This window comes from Dromaius novaehollandiae, chromosome 4 (genome assembly GCF_036370855.1).
Source record: "Dromaius novaehollandiae isolate bDroNov1 chromosome 4, bDroNov1.hap1, whole genome shotgun sequence".
In the NCBI taxonomy this organism is placed as follows: domain Eukaryota; kingdom Metazoa; phylum Chordata; class Aves; order Casuariiformes; family Dromaiidae; genus Dromaius; species Dromaius novaehollandiae.
This window is the reverse complement of record NC_088101.1, coordinates 44,217,180-44,235,517: the sequence shown is the minus strand read 5'-3', so window position 1 is coordinate 44,235,517 and position 18,338 is coordinate 44,217,180. Positions and strand designations below refer to the sequence as shown.

The window sequence follows — 18,338 nt, the reverse complement described above, 5'->3', positions numbered from 1 at the left end:
ACACACACACAAACACACACACACACACACACACTTCAGTTCAGACCAATTACACTGGTTCAGCTTCCACCAGAGTTCAGCACTGAAAGTTTTATAAATCGAAACAAGCTGAACCAATCTGGAACTTTCACAATACAGGCCAATTCAATGAAGTTAAAAAATATCACAGGCCTGCCCTAAACTTCAGCACCCTTAGTTCTAAAACACAAACACAAAGTAGCGATGTGACTGCCGAGAGATAGGACTGGTGTCAGAGCATAAAACCGCTATCAGGTTTAGGACTTGAAGGCGATGTGAAGATGCATTAGCTCACTCACACAATGCTCCAACTTATTCAGGTTTCTTCTTTAGAACGATTTAAGGAGAAAAATGGTTAATTCCATCTTACTAAATAGCCTGTTTTCCTAAAACATGAAAGGATAGCACAAGCCAATTTTGTAAAAAGGGAAAAGTTCCATGTAACTGTTAATAGAATAACACTCAGCAGTGCTATATAACTTGCTGCACACGTAAGAAATTACACAGTTGGAATACCTGTAAAAGAAATTTGGGAAACCTGTGGAACTACGTACCGTGAGAAGGCTTTCTTGTACAATACACAGACCTGTACTGAGGCTCAGGCACAGAAACCTCATCCATGGGGAACAATTATTCCTACAGTTACTAATAGGCATTTGAACTGTGCCTGCTACATATGACCAGGAAATCTACACTAACTAACAAAGATGTTGATGCTTTTCAGCTGCGAAGGCATTTGCCTTTGCTGGTTTATGCTGTGGAGGGTTTTGTTTTGTTTTAATTTTACAATATTAGAAGTGTGACTCTGCTATGAACCTTCCTGAAAGACACCTTTAAAGACATCTAAAGAATTGCTTCATAAAGTAAGCCCGCTGTTTAAACACCTTAAGCAACTTAATTTACAAATATACAGCTTTCTCAACTGAGGAGTCAGCACAAAAAACCTGGGCAAAAAAAAAAAAAAAAATAAAAAAAATCCCTTTTCTGCTTAAGATACCATAAAACAGACTGTATAGACTTCAAATTGCATCTGACCTGAAGTCTTAACACAGAGTACAGAGAACAGCATAATTCTCTCCTTTCAAATTTTCTTGACAAAAATAAAATATTGAAGTCTTTCCAGCTGTGTTCCTGAAAGAGATTCTCAGAGGGTACAAGAGAAGAGTTCTTAATCATTAACTAACTTGCACGCCGTGTAACGCATCTTCTGCATATACATTTCCACCAAACAGGAAAGCTTTTCTTCAATCGAAGTTGAGTGGTCTATGACATCACTGCTCTCCACAAAACTACATGTGCCTAAAGACACTCCAGGCACTGCCACAAGCGATGGATAAATTTGTCACTAGCTGGGTCCAATGTTTAACAGTGTACCATTTACACACTAAATGACATGTATGTTCTTGCCATTAACAGGAAAAGGTAAAACGTTTCCTACCAAAAAGTATTTCTAACAGCTGCCTGAATCATGAGTGCTCTATAGCCAGGGAAGAGGTAGTGCATTATTCAGTACTTCAAGATACAAACTATTATTTCTTTGTCAGCTTAGGAGCCTGCATCCTAAAAAGCAGGTATAATGTGAGAGGTAAAAACACAAGTAAGATTTTAGGTTTTATTTATATTCTCAAGTTTTACCTAACTGCTTGCTGAAAGTTTGCTCTCTAACATAGGTACACAGTGAGCTAATCAAAAATGCAACTAGAAAAGCCTTTGCAAATATAATTGGAAACACTGGCTTTATTCTTGTTTCTAGTGCTTATTAAAATAGGTTTCTTACAATTCCCTTCAGCCGTTTCAACTTTTGAATCAGCTGGTGCTCATTAAACCATGTCTTCTGCTTTATTCAATTCTTCTTTAGCTTCCACGTCTGCCACTTCAGTGTGGCTGCAAGCAGCATCCTGAGCAGAGAACTTTCTCATCTTAATGTTTGGCAGTTTCTTCAGATCACCATCCCATTCTCTTAAAGGAAAAAAAAAAAGTCATGATGTCATGGAAAACAATTAGCAATGTAAATAGCAAAAAAGTAGCAGAGTTAATTCACCTTTTCTCTAAAGATGCTAACTCAAGTGAGCCTGCTTTTCTAAATTATACTATCAGTCCCACTGCAGCATGAATGATCTCCAACATTTTCACCTTGTACCCTACAGCTGCTCTAATTTCTCTATGAAGATTTGACATTCTGAAAAAAGAAGTATGACTTACTTCATTCCCACAGATTATTTCTATCCTCAGTTACTTTAGACCAACTAATTCAGGTTTGACAGACTAAACTCCCAGTCTTGCCAACAATGAAAAAGCAGTTTGGCTAAGTTTATTTGGATGCTCAATCTACAGAACTAATATCACATGTACATTAGGGCTTTGTTATGATTTATGGTAACTGTTAACATCTCAAATAACTGACTTCAAGAATATACAAAACATTAGTAAATTTTAATTCACATACTGAATATATTACCTTGAAAGGCTGCATAAAGGCAGAAGGGATCATTTAGATATCATGTCAACTCTAGTACTCAGTTAATACAATACTTGCCTGATTCTCATTTATCAATAAGTCTTATGTCTCAATCTTAAACACTAACAGTAAATGTTAATCCTTTCAGTGAAAATCAGTCAGCTGCTGAATTTGACAATTTTAAATAAAGAGAACATATTCCCTAAAAATATATTAAAAAAATACTTGTTACAGAAATAGAATAAATGTTAAAGCCTTCTAAACCTTCCAATATTTTAATGATTATCTGTCACCAGTCAGTTTAGCCTGTAACAGCTAAGAAATGCCAAAAATAGCAATAATGCCAAAAAATATGCCAAAATATCCTACTTAATCTGCCTTTTCAAAGAAGGGAAAAAAAAGTTCTTGATAGTTCTTACATAAATTCTTTTTATTTAAAAAAAGTTATAACACACCAAATTCAGAAATAGTGTTTTGCACAATAATGAAGTGATGATAATGAAAACTTACCTGAAAATTTTAAGATGTTTGCTGTTCACAATGTCTGGGATTTCTAATAGGAGTGAAATTAAATCCTGTTAGAAGTGTTACATCATCCAAGTGAGTCTCTTTTCAAAGTCAGAAATGTGAACTAAAGGGCTGAACATATTATTTCAGAGAGAGAAGCAAATGGGAATGAGGATTCATATTAGAAAGGTCCAAGAGCAATACTTAAACAGGAAGATCTCTCATTGCTGCAGTAAAGGAAGTGAGATTATATCTCTGAACTGTTCCAGAATTCAAATGTGCCAGTTCCTGAAAATCCAATCCTGACTACTACTAAGAGCGTGCTTCATTTTCTCTGAACTGACACACCCAAGAAATAGCAGAGCAATGTATGCATTTATAGTTTCCCTTTAAAAAAGTCCAATAAGAAAACTAGGAGAATAATTTATTATTTGTCTTAAAAGCATGCTCAACCAAGATCAAGTTCTCATTATGCTAGTTTTTTAACAGATATTCACTCATCCACCAAATAGACAGTTCTGCTCTACAGAACTTACTACAAAGATACACAACAGATAGAAGGTATGATAGGAAAGCTTGTTTTCAAAACTGACCTACATAACCCTCACTGTAAATTAATGAGTACCGAATGTTTCATAAGTGTTCTGCAATGTGTTTGGAAAAAAATTGCAAAGCACCTAAGTGACCACTGCAAGCCAGACAGATCAGTGGTAGAGCTGGGAACGTAACTCTCATAATCTGAATTAGCAACTGTAACAAACACCTAAATATACTTCTGAAATTTTACCATGTAGCACAAGATTAAGAAAAAAAATGCATGCATGTAAAACACAAACAGCAGGAAGAGTACAGTAAGATCTCATGTGTTTAAACAGAACTGTAATATAATACTACTTCGATTTCGTAATATAATACTACTCCGATTTCGTAATATAATACTACTTCCTTCTACCAGCAGTGAAACAGTCTCTGATCTCTAAAGAGCAGCGAATGGCTATCTGATAACACTTAGTCTCATTCCAGCTCAGTTATAGTTTCCATTGTTAACTATCTGTACTATACACAAAACTCTTACTACTGGGAAACCAGCATTCCACGGTCGCTGAAATGCCCGGTCAATACTGCCGTACAGGCAACGTAGTATTTGTATAGGACGTCACCCTGTGTCTTCTCACGAATTGATGCTACTCTCGCTTGATCAGAAATAAACATCAATAGCTTTAAAGACTAAAAGTTTTTATAATGACGAAAAGTTTGCCCTGAACCATCTTTACTACCTTTGGTAGCAAAAAAGGAAGGCAAACAGCTTGTACAGAGAACTACAGGACTGATTCCTTCCCACCCCAGAGTAACCAAAACTGTGTTCCTCCTAGCTGTGTAATTTATAAACCCATGCAGAAGTTTATCTAGAACACTTAAACTGCTGTACCGAGGGAAAGCAAAGGCATGATTCCTGTGACCCATGTTTAACATTTTCACTAATTTATGGATTTCTGCCTTAGGAGCCTTGAAACTTTCGCACAGCATAAAATCCCTCATTTCATTGTCTACGAAAAACCGAACAGATTTCACAAGCAGCAGAAGTGTCAACAAAGATGACTGCCATGTCCGTAAGATTAAATCTAATTTACTACTTCAGGTCTTAAAAATGTGACATTTCAGGTATTTGTTACACTGCCCTTAAACAAACCCTAAATATACAGGTTCTGGGTATTTACAAAGGTGCTGCCTTTGTTCATCCATCAGTTTTCCAGAGTCTCACAGTAGTAAGCCAGATGATATTGGTGCAGGATTACAGATCATTTTGCTATGACATAAGGTAGGATGATACCTGTCATTTATCTTTGTAGCCAGATAATCTTTACTGTTCAGAAAAATATTGTTTTTCTTTACATTGGGCTATGAAGTCACCTATTAAAGAATGATAATATGCACAATAGGCCTTGATACCAATTGCTTTGATTTTTGCATCCTGCTTCGCAGCAAATAGATTCAGTGGATGTCTCTGCTACTGCTCAGCTGAGTGAGCCAAGGCAAAGAACTATTTTATTTATTTATTTATAGTCTGCTGATTTCTTTGTTCTGATAAACACCAATGCTGACTGCAGGTCCATCCTTCTGAACTAAGAGTTGAAAAAAAGCCATAGTCCCTCTTCCTTGCTCTCTTGTCCCCCAACTCTTGCACTCTTGGCAGCACACTGCCAAGCGCTGAAGTGTCCTAGCTGCACCATGAAAGACCAGTTTGTCCCTTCTCTCAGCCATTTCACAAGGAGAAATGCCTACTCAGTTATCTCCTGCCTTAGGACAGGACTCAGTGATATTAACACTGTGAGAAAGGGGCTGAGATTCCTCTTTGTTCCTTCCATCAAAGCGCTGAGCCAAGGTACTGCTCAGCATTATTCTTAGACAAACCAGGATTAAACTATATGACTTTCAAATTAAGCTCTTTCAACTGCTTTTTTGGTTGGAAAGCTAATTACTTTAACTTATGTTGGACTTTTTCCATGGGGAATATTTTAATATTTTATTATCTATGGCTCACCCCTGGGTCAAGAGAAAGAACAGATCTGTTGGGGTTGGAAAAAACAAAAAAACAAAAACACACACCCACAAGATTTGGAACTGAATTGCTCTTTTCTGCTTTGGCAGTGGCTGAATTCTTAATATCCTCTTACACATAATTTACAATATCTTATCCCACAGAAACCACAAAATTGCCAGATCAGGAACAGAACTAGGAACTATAGTCCAGTAGAAACAAAGTGATGATATACAATAACTAATTTTTGTCATTATGCTGCAAAGTTGTATTAGCTTTATGTTTTCATATTAGTAACGCCCTTGTTTTACTCAGCAATATTTCCTTAGCATACACAAGTTTCATATTTTTTTTTGCTGCTACTTGTGAACTTCTTACTTTGCTTTAAAAATGTTAAGGCACAGGAAGGTGTTGTCTCAGCTAAAGATGGAAAAAGGATCCTTCTAACTGTTCGGATGTAGAAGCACTGGACCAGGTTACTCGGGATACCCTTCAGAACCTTGAAGACAAAAACTTCTGTCAGCAGTAGGTCTAAGTGTCCTGCCTCTGTGCACAGGCCTGGACTAGATGGACTCTAGAGGAAAAAAGTGGGACAGCGCTGATGCTTGTATCAGTGCCCTTCTAGAGCTCTGTCTTGCAGCACATTCTGTGACAACTTGCTTAGATGTTTTGTTTCCTTCCAGAGTACAGTTTTTCACAGCAGTAATCATATTTCTCTCCCAAAGCACTAAGATTTGCATAGGAGATTTACCCACATTTCACATGGACTGAAATGTTACTGGCCTAAAACAGACTGTAAGCAGCATAATCACGTCCATTAGAACCGTCATACAGAGAAACACCTGAAGTCAGGTCAACAGATGATATCAGAGGCTGAAGTTAAAAAAGGAAAAGGATGTTAGAAACTGTAAATGCTCTTTCTTTAAAGAGCAATTCAGTTGCATGATAGTGATTGTTACAGAAAACAGCAGCTAACAGTACAGAATAGTACACTAGCAAATACATTAGATGAAAAATGTATCACTGACAATTAAAATGAACTTCCTTACATCCTGAAACTTCAAGAATTAACTAAAGAAATCAGTATGTTTAGCTTTAAAGGTCATTTTTCCTAAGATTTACATTATGCTTCTGTGAGAACACGGAAGGTAATTAAAAACCAAGCATAAAGAATGTAGGATTTTCAGATAAAGGAGTTAAGACGCATTTCAGCTGAAAGCATGCTGAGTTTCAAAGGCATACATATCTTGTCAACTTCCAGGATTCCCTTTCAACAGCTTTGCTACGAAGACCATTAAAAAAAATGCAAATGACAATGTCAGGAAGAAAAATAGCAGGAAAATTGGTTTAGCTATATTTAAGAAGTAAGAAAGTGACAAGTAACTGCCAACATAACTCAACAACCTCATAGACAGACTGGATGTTCCCTTACTGGTAATATTTTTTTTCTAAATGACTAAAATCGACTATGCATTTGCATAACAGTCAGTAAACAGTCAGTAAAAATGTTATCTAAATTTCTATTTACATACATCTGTTATATATAAGACACTGATTTTTTTTAAGGTTTCTTAAATGCAGACAATTCATATCATGCAGTCTCTTCATAAAAAATACGCATGCACACAAGAAATAACCCAGTTCAAGAACAAAAAAACAATACTAAGTTAGTTATAAGAGCTCCTCTCACTGAAGCTTCCAGTGATAATGATGAGCTAGAGCATAAAAGCAGTTTCCAGTTGATTTCCATTTATCCCCAATCTCTAATTACAGTATTTAGCAGCAACAATTTTCTGAATGAATAGAATGTCCTAGACAGAGAGCAAAACCTGCAGCAGCTGTGATAACAAATAATGAATGATTTGAGTGTGTATTTAATATGTGAAGTTGCACCATGCTCTCTGAATGCTTTACTTACTAATATTACAATAACTTCAAATTGTGCTTATGGTATTTCTGGATTCTTCTTTATTTTTGTTGTGCTTGTGTATCTGACATCTTTTTATCTAGACCTATTGGTTTTTGTCAGTTTTACCACAAAGCAATAAGGAAAAATGGAAAAGCTAAAATTTAAAAGCAAAACCAGAAAGGAGATTTGCTGTAACTAAGCAGTTCTGTGACATTCATCTCTCTCTCCCTAAGACTTTCCCCCACACTTCTCAGAAAACAAAGATGAATTTCCATTATGCATGAAGTCATACAGAATTCCTCTTCTATAGCATGTGAAAGTATTAAGTAACACTAGGAACAATTTTAGAGCCATACATTTTTTTAGCGGTAAAATACATTTGGGAAGGAGGGGGAGAAGGAATACAACACAACACAAATTTTCTTGTACTCCACATCCTAACCGCAAAGCAATATCGTGTCTAAAATTCTTCCATGATTTTTTCACTATTAGCCACACTGCCTTTGAATAATATTTTAGCATCAAAGCAAAGTTGGACACTTGGCTCTAACATGTTCATTTGTTAAAGAAAAAACACAAATCAAATTTCAGTATTATTTTATACTTCACTGTTCTCAACAACTACTTGCTTTTTTCCTACTTTCGTTATTCCTTTTCATTTCTCCCTTATTTCACCAGTTTACTGCTGCACCTCTTCAGCTCAGTTCCAGCTATCTAATTTTTAGGCTTTTATTTCTCTCCCTCTCACAAGTAGCTTGCATCTGTGTGCTACCTTCCGAAAAGAGAAAATAAAGAGTTTTGGTGTTTGCTTTTTAAAGCAAACTCTATGCACCTTAAGAGGAAATTTTCAGCTCTAATGCTTGTGTTGTATTTTTCACACAACTGTCCTTCTCAGCAGTGTTGATGATTTCATTAAACGCTCTGTTGGCATAGATGGCTACCCCAAAGGAAAATAAGTGGTAACAAAAAAGCCAACAAGAATATCTGACATTTTGATTTTATTCAAACTTGTGATGCTGACCAAACACAAGCCAGATGTTTAAAAAGCTCAAAGTGCTTTCAACTTGACTCTTATAAGTTTTTCATTTAAATCGTCAGAGTATTTGAGGGTCTTTGATTAACAAGTGTTAGGCCTTCAAACACAGAGTGCACTATCACTTCCTCAAATACCCTCCCCCCCCCCCCCAATCAAAGAAAGGGTAGGTCTCCTCCACCCAAGAAGAACAAGATAAAAAAAACATGTTTTTCTACTTGTGTGGCATATCATTTGCAAGTGCAGAATACAGCTTCAGATACGTCACAATGGCCGCTCATTTCTTGATGGACTCCCTAAATTTTAAATGGGAAGAATTCCAGAAATATTTACACTTTGGAAATACCCCAGCACTACAATTTCTGCTGCAGTCTGTCATTCTCCCGCATGAAGAGGCAACCAGCACATCACAACCTCAGTGAAAAGAATAGTCTCTCTCTGAAGATCCTTTGTGCCCTTGAGTTTGTAGGGGCTGTGATCCTCTTCAAGTTCATGAACCCTAAAGCCCACTCTCTCATGACACAAAACTTTCAGAAGTTCCTCATACCTCTAGTCCGTTTCAGTGGAAAGGAGCAAGTCAGGCCAGAGGTTTATCCCAGATTATAAATTTGTACATTACTGTAAGAACGTTAAAGTGAGCTGTGTATAAACACTTCATTGACACAAGTCCAGAAAATGAAGCCTGCCTAGTTAAGTGATTAAGCTGTAGGGAATATTATGCTGGTTATGACCCACAGGGTCAAATGAAGTCTTCATGCCAACACACATTAAAACATGCATGCATACCCACTGAAATGAATATTTAAGCTAAAAATACTTTTACAGAATGAAGGACGGAGCAAGCTGCTGGACAGGGTTTATATTTGAGACAGGTACATTAAATCTCACTTAAGTTTCAAAAAGTCTATACCCCTGCATGAACTAAAGAAGCAATACAAGCAAAGATGCGTAACTGCCAGAAAGTAAAGTAGAAATATATGGGTCAGATATTCATCATTTATCTTTCTCTCCCTCCCCCAACTCATCTCCAAAGCATCCCCATAATTCCTAGCAGTTTCTTCCGAGGAGAGAAAAATAAAAATAACGCCTAGAAATTTCACTTAGGTTCTAGCCTTGTGAACAAGAGGCAAAGTTGTGACTGCAGGATTATTTCTAATGCCTTTACATACCTATTCCATAGCCTTCATAGAGTTGTCTTTCACGTTCTATGGTTTGCCTGATGACAGTTTCCCGAGAACCATGCTGTCTTCCTTGTCTACCTTTAATACTGTTTTGTAACTCAATCTGCTCCAATTCAGCACTAAATCGACCCATATAACTGAAAGAAATGAAATGCATTTATGCTAGTAGTAGTCATACAAAACTTCTGCAAAACAGAACTACTTTGATAGTGTAAAGGGTTTTTACTGATTATGCTTATTTTCTAAATTTTAAGCAAGTCAGAGATACATTTCTTAGATTTGACATGTTACATTAGCCTTCAAAATGGAAGCTCCATTCAGAACTCACAGAAGCAGCAGATGATCCACAACAATAATTGTTTTTAATCTTTTATTCAAAAATTTTATTCAGACTCCCACATTATCATAATTCATCTCCTGGAGACCAGAGCATTTGATCTAAGTTTTCCTAACTTCTAAGTGTTGAACTTCATCATCTCAGCAGTGGTTTTTAAGGTAAAGTTCTTCTATGGTGTATTTTGTATACCATCTCCTAAACAGCCAATTGAATCCAAAAAATAGAAGTTTTTTATTGCCTCTGCAGTATCACTAGGGTTGACTAGGCAGGTTACAGGTTTCATTAACAGTACAGGAAATATGCCAGAGGTTCTGAAAGGAAACTAATATGGCACACCTGCATAAGAATACATATCTATTATATGATTTAGCTAGCACATGAAAAATGGTGGCAGGCCATAGGTACATATTTTCTGCAGCACAGAAATATTGAAGTTGGATCCATACAAAGGAATTCTGTTATTTCTTGCCCTAAAGATCCATCCACTCAACTACTGTTTAATTTTCTCAGCAGAGAAAAATTTTTTTTTTTAAAAAAAGAAAAAGTAGAATGAAATGTATGTACTTAAGTTTCACTGACAAATCAATTTACACAATTACTGTTGTCCAAATCATTTGAAGTCCTCCACACACAACAAAAGCAGATATGCTTTAAAAAAAACAACACGACTTACTGCATAAACTCTAGTGTGCATACATACATTTTTATATATAATTGTCTTAAATCTTAACAACATTAACTACTTGATACTTTTAATCATAAATTTCAAAAAGTCCTCCTCTGATTCATCACTGTTTCAGAGATCTTATTTAAGAACATTATTTTTTAAAGACAAATCAAGCTTTTTATCCCATTTTTAACCCCAGTCTTACTTTTCAATGAGTTCACCAGCTTCCTTCTTCGTGTAGTCAGTCTTACTGGGGTCAAGGTGACTTTGAAACCATTGTAATTTTTCTCCTACAAGAATAAAGTGAACATTAATGATTATATAATCACTCCAGCACAGATTGAAGTTTTTCAAAGTTTTTGAAATAGAGCCCCATTCTTCAAGATTTTGAATAGCGTCATAGAAATTGAGCTCACTGATATGGTGCGCATGAGATTTAAAGGTAGCTGTAATAAAAACACTTTAAAAGGCATTATTTCAGAGGTATTTTACATTTTCCTTTACTACAGAAAAAAGTTGTTACCTTTTACTTTAAATTACCGGAAATTAGCGCCTAAAATATCATTGGTATTAAGCCATTCTGGACAAACTTTTTAAGATGGCAACTTAGGAAGGCCTAAGGGAAAAAAAAATGGCTGAAGAAAAGGTCCAATCACGACAACTTTTGAACAGATTAAATTGAAAAGGTAAAGCATCAGTCACATTTGAATGAGAAAAATATTCCAGGTTTCATCTGAAATTTATTTGGGAGCACATTATCTGTTATTCTACATATATCACCTTCTCTTACAAATGCTTAAGCATGAGCATGGAAAAGAGTACAAAATGTACAAAACAGATGTTCTGTCTATACTGACCTGTTGTCATGTATGTTGCCTAAAAATCAGGCTGTACTCTAAGCCCCAAACTCAGACCTGCATAAGTAAACATGCCAAGTATCTTAGCACTTCTGCAAAATCCATTTTAAGATTAGAGTCAGAAAAAGAAACTCTGAATTATAACTGGAGTATCTATGAAGTTGGTAAAACTTAAATTCTCTGATAAAGAGTACTGTATTCAGTAACAGAAGTTGCCACTCACCAATAATACTCAGACGTAAAGCTTTTTCAGTCTTCAACCTAGCAAAGAAAAAACAGAAATAGTAATCAAGAATTAGTACTCTGCAAACTATCTTTATTTTCCTTCTCAAAAAATCATTTTGAATTCAAGACAAAAGTCGAGATAAAATTTCAAACAGAAATATTTGACAAATTGAGAACAATGTACACCTTACTCTGATTCATGTAAAAATTCTCCTTTCTGGTAAAACTACCATCTGAAATTTTGCCCAGTTTACTTATTATTTTAAGTACTTTCTTGTAAGAAATTAAATAGAAGATCAGGATGAAAACAGGACATAACACTTCTCTTAGAGCACAGCACAAGGAAATTTCATAAAAGACCTGCATTGTAATAAAGAATTTATTTTCATTAAGTATCCTTAATATTCTGCTGATATGTTTGATGAGTTTGGATAAAGAACAAAAAATTTACACCCCTTTTCCTCCTTGTAAATCAGACTTGCAATGTGAAAATATCATACTAGTATTTAATAATCTTTCAATAATTAAAGTCAGTGGTTAGCAAATATCAAAAGTTAATGTGCTAAGACACCAAAATGAACATCTATACCAAAAAAATAAAAAAAATAAAGAAAGTCTATCTAAAAGTATTTTTCACTCCACCTCAATTTACTTAATTTGCAGGTGGGATACTAAAGCAGTTTGAACTCTAGGGCACATGTGTGCTCTATTCAGTTTGGGATTAACTCCTGCCCTGCTGAGTGGTTCTTGGAGAACACAAGTTTTCTAACACCTAATGCAACGGCCCATGCATTTTGTCCTGCAGCTCTTAACAATTCAGTTTGCAGCAATTAATGTTGCTGACCATCATTTAATTTCAAGGTTTAGGGGATAAAATAGTACATTATTGGAATAAGTGGGTCATTTGCCACTGGAAAATACCTTAGCCATGCCTGGTTCAGTGCATATATCCAAACGCTTGTGATAAATTTAAGGGGTTTTCTATTTTTTAATAAGAAAATGGATAAAGGATTATTTATTATTTTACAAAAAACAAATACCACCAAAATTCAATGCAGCTGAAAACTAATCTGCTCCATTAAATTCCTTTTATTCTGTAGAATTTAACCAGTATTTTGCAGCTAACTGAAGTAGCTCAAAGCACAGAAGCCTGTCACCTGTTGTAAAAATTCAGATCAAAAGATCAAAGATCTTACTTTCTAGAAACAAACATACTTGTCAGCCAGAAACCTATGTTACTAATATAAAGATTAGCTTTTTGAAAAAGTATTTCTTCCTGTGAAGGCTGTCCAAAAGCCACCTAAAGGAAAGACTCTCTATTTAAAATTCACAGCTATACAAAATAAAGGAGCAAATGCATAGCACATGCATGCTGTTAAGAGTTCCACTGACTTCAACACATTCGTGATAAGCCTTTTCACTTCTAGGTATCTCATCTGCAATAAGCATTTTAATGGAAAAAGTACAGAAGTCACACTGTGGGTTTTGAGTTTTATCATATATGTGAAAAAAGCAAGCCTATATATTAATTAAAAGATTTTAGAATTTAAACAGAAATGAAATCAGTTCCTGTGGGTTGAAGGATTAGCTTTTATGTCAGACAGAGCTGGGATGAGACTATTTAAAACAGGAGTAAGATCAGAAGTCAAATTTATATCTCTGCTGTAGAAAATGCCTTCAGTAGAAAGAGCGGTAGGAAGAACACAGGGGGTAGAGCACAAAGCAGAGTTTTGAAGAGTGATAGCAACCGAGTAAAGGATTCACATTCCCCACTCGTCTGTAGCAGTCCTTGCTGGGTACCTTGCAGGGCAACAAAGCCAGCAGCGCGTTTGCAAAGCATCGCCATGGAGAAAACGAAGATGCCATCTAGAAAAGCTGTCTGATTAGAATCATAACTTATGCTGCGTATTTGTGCTTTAAAATACTAAAAGCTAACATTTACACCTGCAACAGCCACTGGACCATTTATTTATCTACACAACAACGTACACAACTAGGCTTTTCTTGCGAAAGGAAAACCTTGAGTCTTTAAGTGTACGCAACCTATTTTAGTATAAGGAACACTGGATGAGAGGACCTTACTGCACTTTTCATACTGCACTTTTTCCTCACTTATAGACAACGTATATCAATGACTGCTAGAAGACAGAGTAGTATTAGCAGGGAGGCCAACCAAATCAGGTAAAGCAGAGAGACCCTTACCTCCTTCCACACAATCAGTAGCATCTTGTGCCTGAGGGAAAGAGGATAAGGACATAGATACAATCTTGTGGCAGCCTGTCACCTCTTAATGACTCAGTCCCAAAAGAGGAAAAAAAAAAAAAATCTTCTGTTTAGTCACTGATTTACTGATGAGGATGATTATTGGTTCTTTTCGATATATACTAGGTACTTAAAAGCTAAAGTCTTCCTGCTCCGTCAGTACGTCTTTGTGGCAGGTATCGTATGCAATTGTTCTAGCCTAAATTAATATTTACATTGAATATATACTTGCCAAATCAGTTTACTAATTCGAGGTTTTTTTCTCTTAATACCTACACATACACACGCCATCCCTGATTCTGAGAACTACGCTAGGCTCCTTCATTTAGAAAAACAAAGAAACAGAAGAACAACGTCCACACCCCAGTCAATCGTGGAGGTCAATCTCTGTTTCTTGTTTCATGTTGCTAAATACCTTTCATATTTCTCCCTGCACATGTCCATTTTGGTTATTTGGCTCAATAATTATGAGCTCAGCTAAGCATTTTAGGATTCTTCCACATCAAGAATCCCTCTATAAAAATAAAATATTCTGAACTTTTTGCAGTTGATTTTTGTAAGTAAACTCTTGCAGTAACTCTGCTGAGGCTACATGACATGACACAGCTGTGCTACGAAAGGGTCTCTCTCCTGTAAAGGCAATGAAAGGGTTCCTCTCATCTAAGAGCAGCCTTACAAGTTTGCTTTGGATAAAGCTGTACGTTAAGCCCCAACCATAACCGTTGCAAGATCTCTGAGGAACTATCTGTCATTTTCTGGCTTTCAACCACAGCAGGAGTTCTCCAATGTAACACCTTCAGATGTATGAAGATTTTGGTTCAGCTCACATGCTCCGACCATGTACTACTGTACTGTACAAAAAATGCTTTAAAGCTACTTTAGAAAGCTACTTTGGTAGCTTTCTAAGCAAATAATCACAGCATACCATCTTTCAAAAGGGGTTTAGCATGCGTATTAGATAATTTTAGAATTTAAACAGAAATGAAGTCAGTTCCTGTGGGTTGAAGGATTAGCTTTTATGTCAGACGGAGCTGGGATGAGACTATTTAAAACAGGAGTAAGATCAGAAGTCAAATTTATATCTCTGCTGTAGAGAAATCTTTTCTTTAGAAAGGATACCAAACAAGGCTTTCCAGTTTTTCTTTTTTGTGATCTCTGCACAAGCAGCTAGAACCTCAGCAGGACTCTTAGTAAATCTTGGAGTAAAGTCAAACTAGATGACTAAGCTTCTCAGTCAAGTCAGTCCCTCTCTTTTAGTAGGGGGTTTCACACAAGACACTCAAGCACTCTAAACATTTCCTGAAGACTTATCAACATCTGAGGAGTTTTGATTTTTTTCCCCCTCCTCTATTCCTTTTGCACTGTAAAATACTCATGGCAATGTCAGATAGTAAGTGACACTGAATCACTAGTATAATGCCATTCAGATTATAAAAAGCAAAATGCTCTAATAAGAAACCTAACTTACAAGGATTATGCCAAAATCAAGTATACTATGTATAAGCTGATCTCACAAGTGTAAACCTGTCAGATCACATGGTCTAGCAGTAATACAGGCTTTTTTGTTGTTGTTGTTACCTTATGGTTATATCGGCATAACAGTCCTCGCTACACTATCCCAGAAAAAAAAAAAAACCAACAAAACACCCTATTGTGATGCCATCCTTTGGTCTGCACACAGAATTGTGCACAGATTTTGCACAGTCAACTCACTTTTCTTTCTTTTCCTGTTTGTGTGCTTCCCTTGCAAGCTGTGCAGCCTTTCTGCTGTAAGGATGGATGACTTTCTTCTCCTGCTTTCCTCCTTTGCCTTTCAGTAACTTTGGCTGAAAGAAATAAAAAATGCTGTAAGATACTAAAGCTAAGCAAAACATGTTAAAAGGAAGCTAAGAGCAAGCACCATCATAAAGACTTAAAAGGTCATGCATCGGTATCTCGGAAAGCCCTTAACTTATAGTAGCAGCATATCAGCTCCACCACTCAGATCCTGCCCTCCTCGGTAAGATGACAGACCAACAAAGACTGCCAAAATTACTTAAACGCAGTCCATGCAGTAAAACGTAACTACTGGAAAAGAAGAAGTGCTGTAAGAAATATTACGTAACGGCTACTCAGAACATGCATCCCTGTAGAACTCTGTGGCTAGGAAACTAAGATCACCTCTTTTAACTACCCTGCACTAGATGTCCCCATTCAAGTATCCATGTGCCCAACTATTGCACTGGGATTTCTCACAAAGGTCATATTTAATCTGTACAGCATAATGTTTCATATCTCTCCCCAACTCCACATAAATATGCCCTTCCCACAGGCCAACAGCATGCTGCACACCAGACAGTAACCAGCAGCTTTTTCTCTAGTTGTTCACACAGCACAGAAAGGGAGCAGTAACTTGTGAATCTGAAACACACTGTAACACTAGTGTAAACTATGCTAGATTTTGGTTGAAAAAAAAAGTTTGAACAAAACTGAAAAGCCTTGCCCAAGAACATGCAACACAAGCTCTGTAAAATCTTTAACTGTACACAAAAGAAACCCTGTAGGCAAAGAGGCTAAATGTGCAAATGGGACCCAGGAAGCACCAATCAGCAAATTTGCTTTAGTACATCGTATTACCAGTGTTACCACCAGCCTTTAGGATTGCAGAAAAAAAGCCGCTAAACTCGAAGATAAATTACGCTGAACACCTAAGAGGCATATTTACAGTAGATCCTTACATTAGCTTTGCTCCTTGCTCCCTTCCCTGCTCCAAGCTGGAAGCACCAGCTAGCACGTGCAGGCCCTCCGCCCCTTGCTAAGCACCCTATCGAAAAGGCCCGAATCGCACGCGTTCTTTTAAGATACCGTAAACCGCTACAAGACGAGAGCGCCCCTGGGACGGGCAGGGACCCTCACTCCCACCCCCGCCCCCCGGGCGGGCGGCAAGGTTTCCGAAACGCAGCCTCCGCGCCGCCACGCCAACGGCCCTAACGGCCGCCCTCCAGGCACCCCCGGGGCCTCTCCCCGGCAATAGCGGTGCGGCCGGGAAGGGAGGGAAGGGGGAACCGCGCGGGGAGCCCGGAGCCCCCGCACGCACCATGGCGAGCGCAGCCCCCCGCACGTCCCCACGGCCACCGTCCGCCGCGGTGCCTCCGCGAAAGGGGCCCGTGCGGCAGGCGCAGGCGGCGCGCGGCCGTTCCGGGGTGGAGGCGGCGGCGGGCGGCCTCGGTGAGCGCGGTGCCGCCGGAGGGGGCGCTGAGCTGCGCTGGGCGGAGATGCCGGAGGGGGCGCTGAGCTGCGCTGGGCGGAGGTGCTGAAACGGCTCGCCGTCAAAATCAGAAGTCATGCTGGTGATCGCGGAACCTGCAGCCTAAAATGTGCTGCACCTGACGCCGCCTGAGAGCGCCGATGAGGGAAATCGGCGGTGATAACTCCCCCTGAGCTGCCTCGGGGATCGAGAGGGGGAGGAGGGGCAGGCGGGGGCGGGGGCTGTCCCGCAGCGGGTCCTCTGGTTGTGCCGCCTTAGCGCCACCGCTGCGCCTGTACCAGCTGCATCACCGTCACGGTTCCCCGTACCAAAGCTTTTAAGCTTGAACAGAGACTACAGGGGTGTTCGTAGTCCATCCAGAGTCTACTTAATCCGTGTTTTTGCACCAAGAAAACAGTGGAAATTTAACCAGAAGATGGTTGTGGGAACTTCTGGGAAGGGCTGGAGAGAGGCAACACCGCGTGTCCGGCCAGCGGTGGGGGAAGTCCCCATCTGTAACGGCTGCATAGGCCCTCGGGCCGTACCTCAACCTGTTTTCCTCTTGAGAGGCATATAGATGAAACATGTAAGAAGGGAAACAACGATTTACATAATCAAACACAGCCGAAGGCTTGCATTGAGTCAGTAAAATCATGGATACGCACAGTAAGCCAAGGAAGGAGAAGCGACTCTTGCAATACAGACGGGCAGAGTAATTGTAGCTGCTGCAGAGGAGAAGCAGCCCATGGGCTGCTGCTGTAGGGGAAAGCCTCCTGGTCACAAGTCTCACTGACCACCAGAAACTGCTTTATCCGTGTGGAGCGGCATTGCGGAGCCGCCCTCGGTCCTATCAAGCTGACATAAGATGGGTATGCAAGACCGTACCAGTTTTCTTTGTAATGGAGGTGGCTGGTTTTCAAAGTTTTTTTTTTTAAAAAAAAAAAAAAGGTAAATGGGGTCAAAGCACAGCCTCCTTCCAACCCAGTTGTAAAGTAACAGCCAGAAGACAAATACACTGAGAATATAAAGGTACAAATATGGATAGTATGCTATGAGCCAGTAGGAGTACTCAAGAAGGAAACACATCAAGGAAAGGCAACCATAGGATTCATTAAACTC

General features: G+C 38.3%; 1 protein-coding gene across 1 annotated transcript; it reads right to left on the bottom strand.

Moving 5' to 3' along the window:
* Positions 1 to 1,735: 1,735 nt before the first annotated feature.
* On the bottom strand, positions 1,736 to 17,333 carry TMA16 (translation machinery associated 16 homolog). The gene is given in 8 exon segments (XM_026120201.2): positions 1,736 to 1,841; positions 1,843 to 1,977; positions 2,987 to 3,029; positions 9,634 to 9,782; positions 10,855 to 10,939; positions 11,730 to 11,767; positions 15,707 to 15,819; positions 17,070 to 17,333. Coding segments are annotated over 8 exon segments (876 nt in total). The 5' UTR covers positions 17,319 to 17,333; the 3' UTR covers positions 1,736 to 1,777.
* Between the last annotated feature and the right edge of the window lie 1,005 nt (positions 17,334 to 18,338).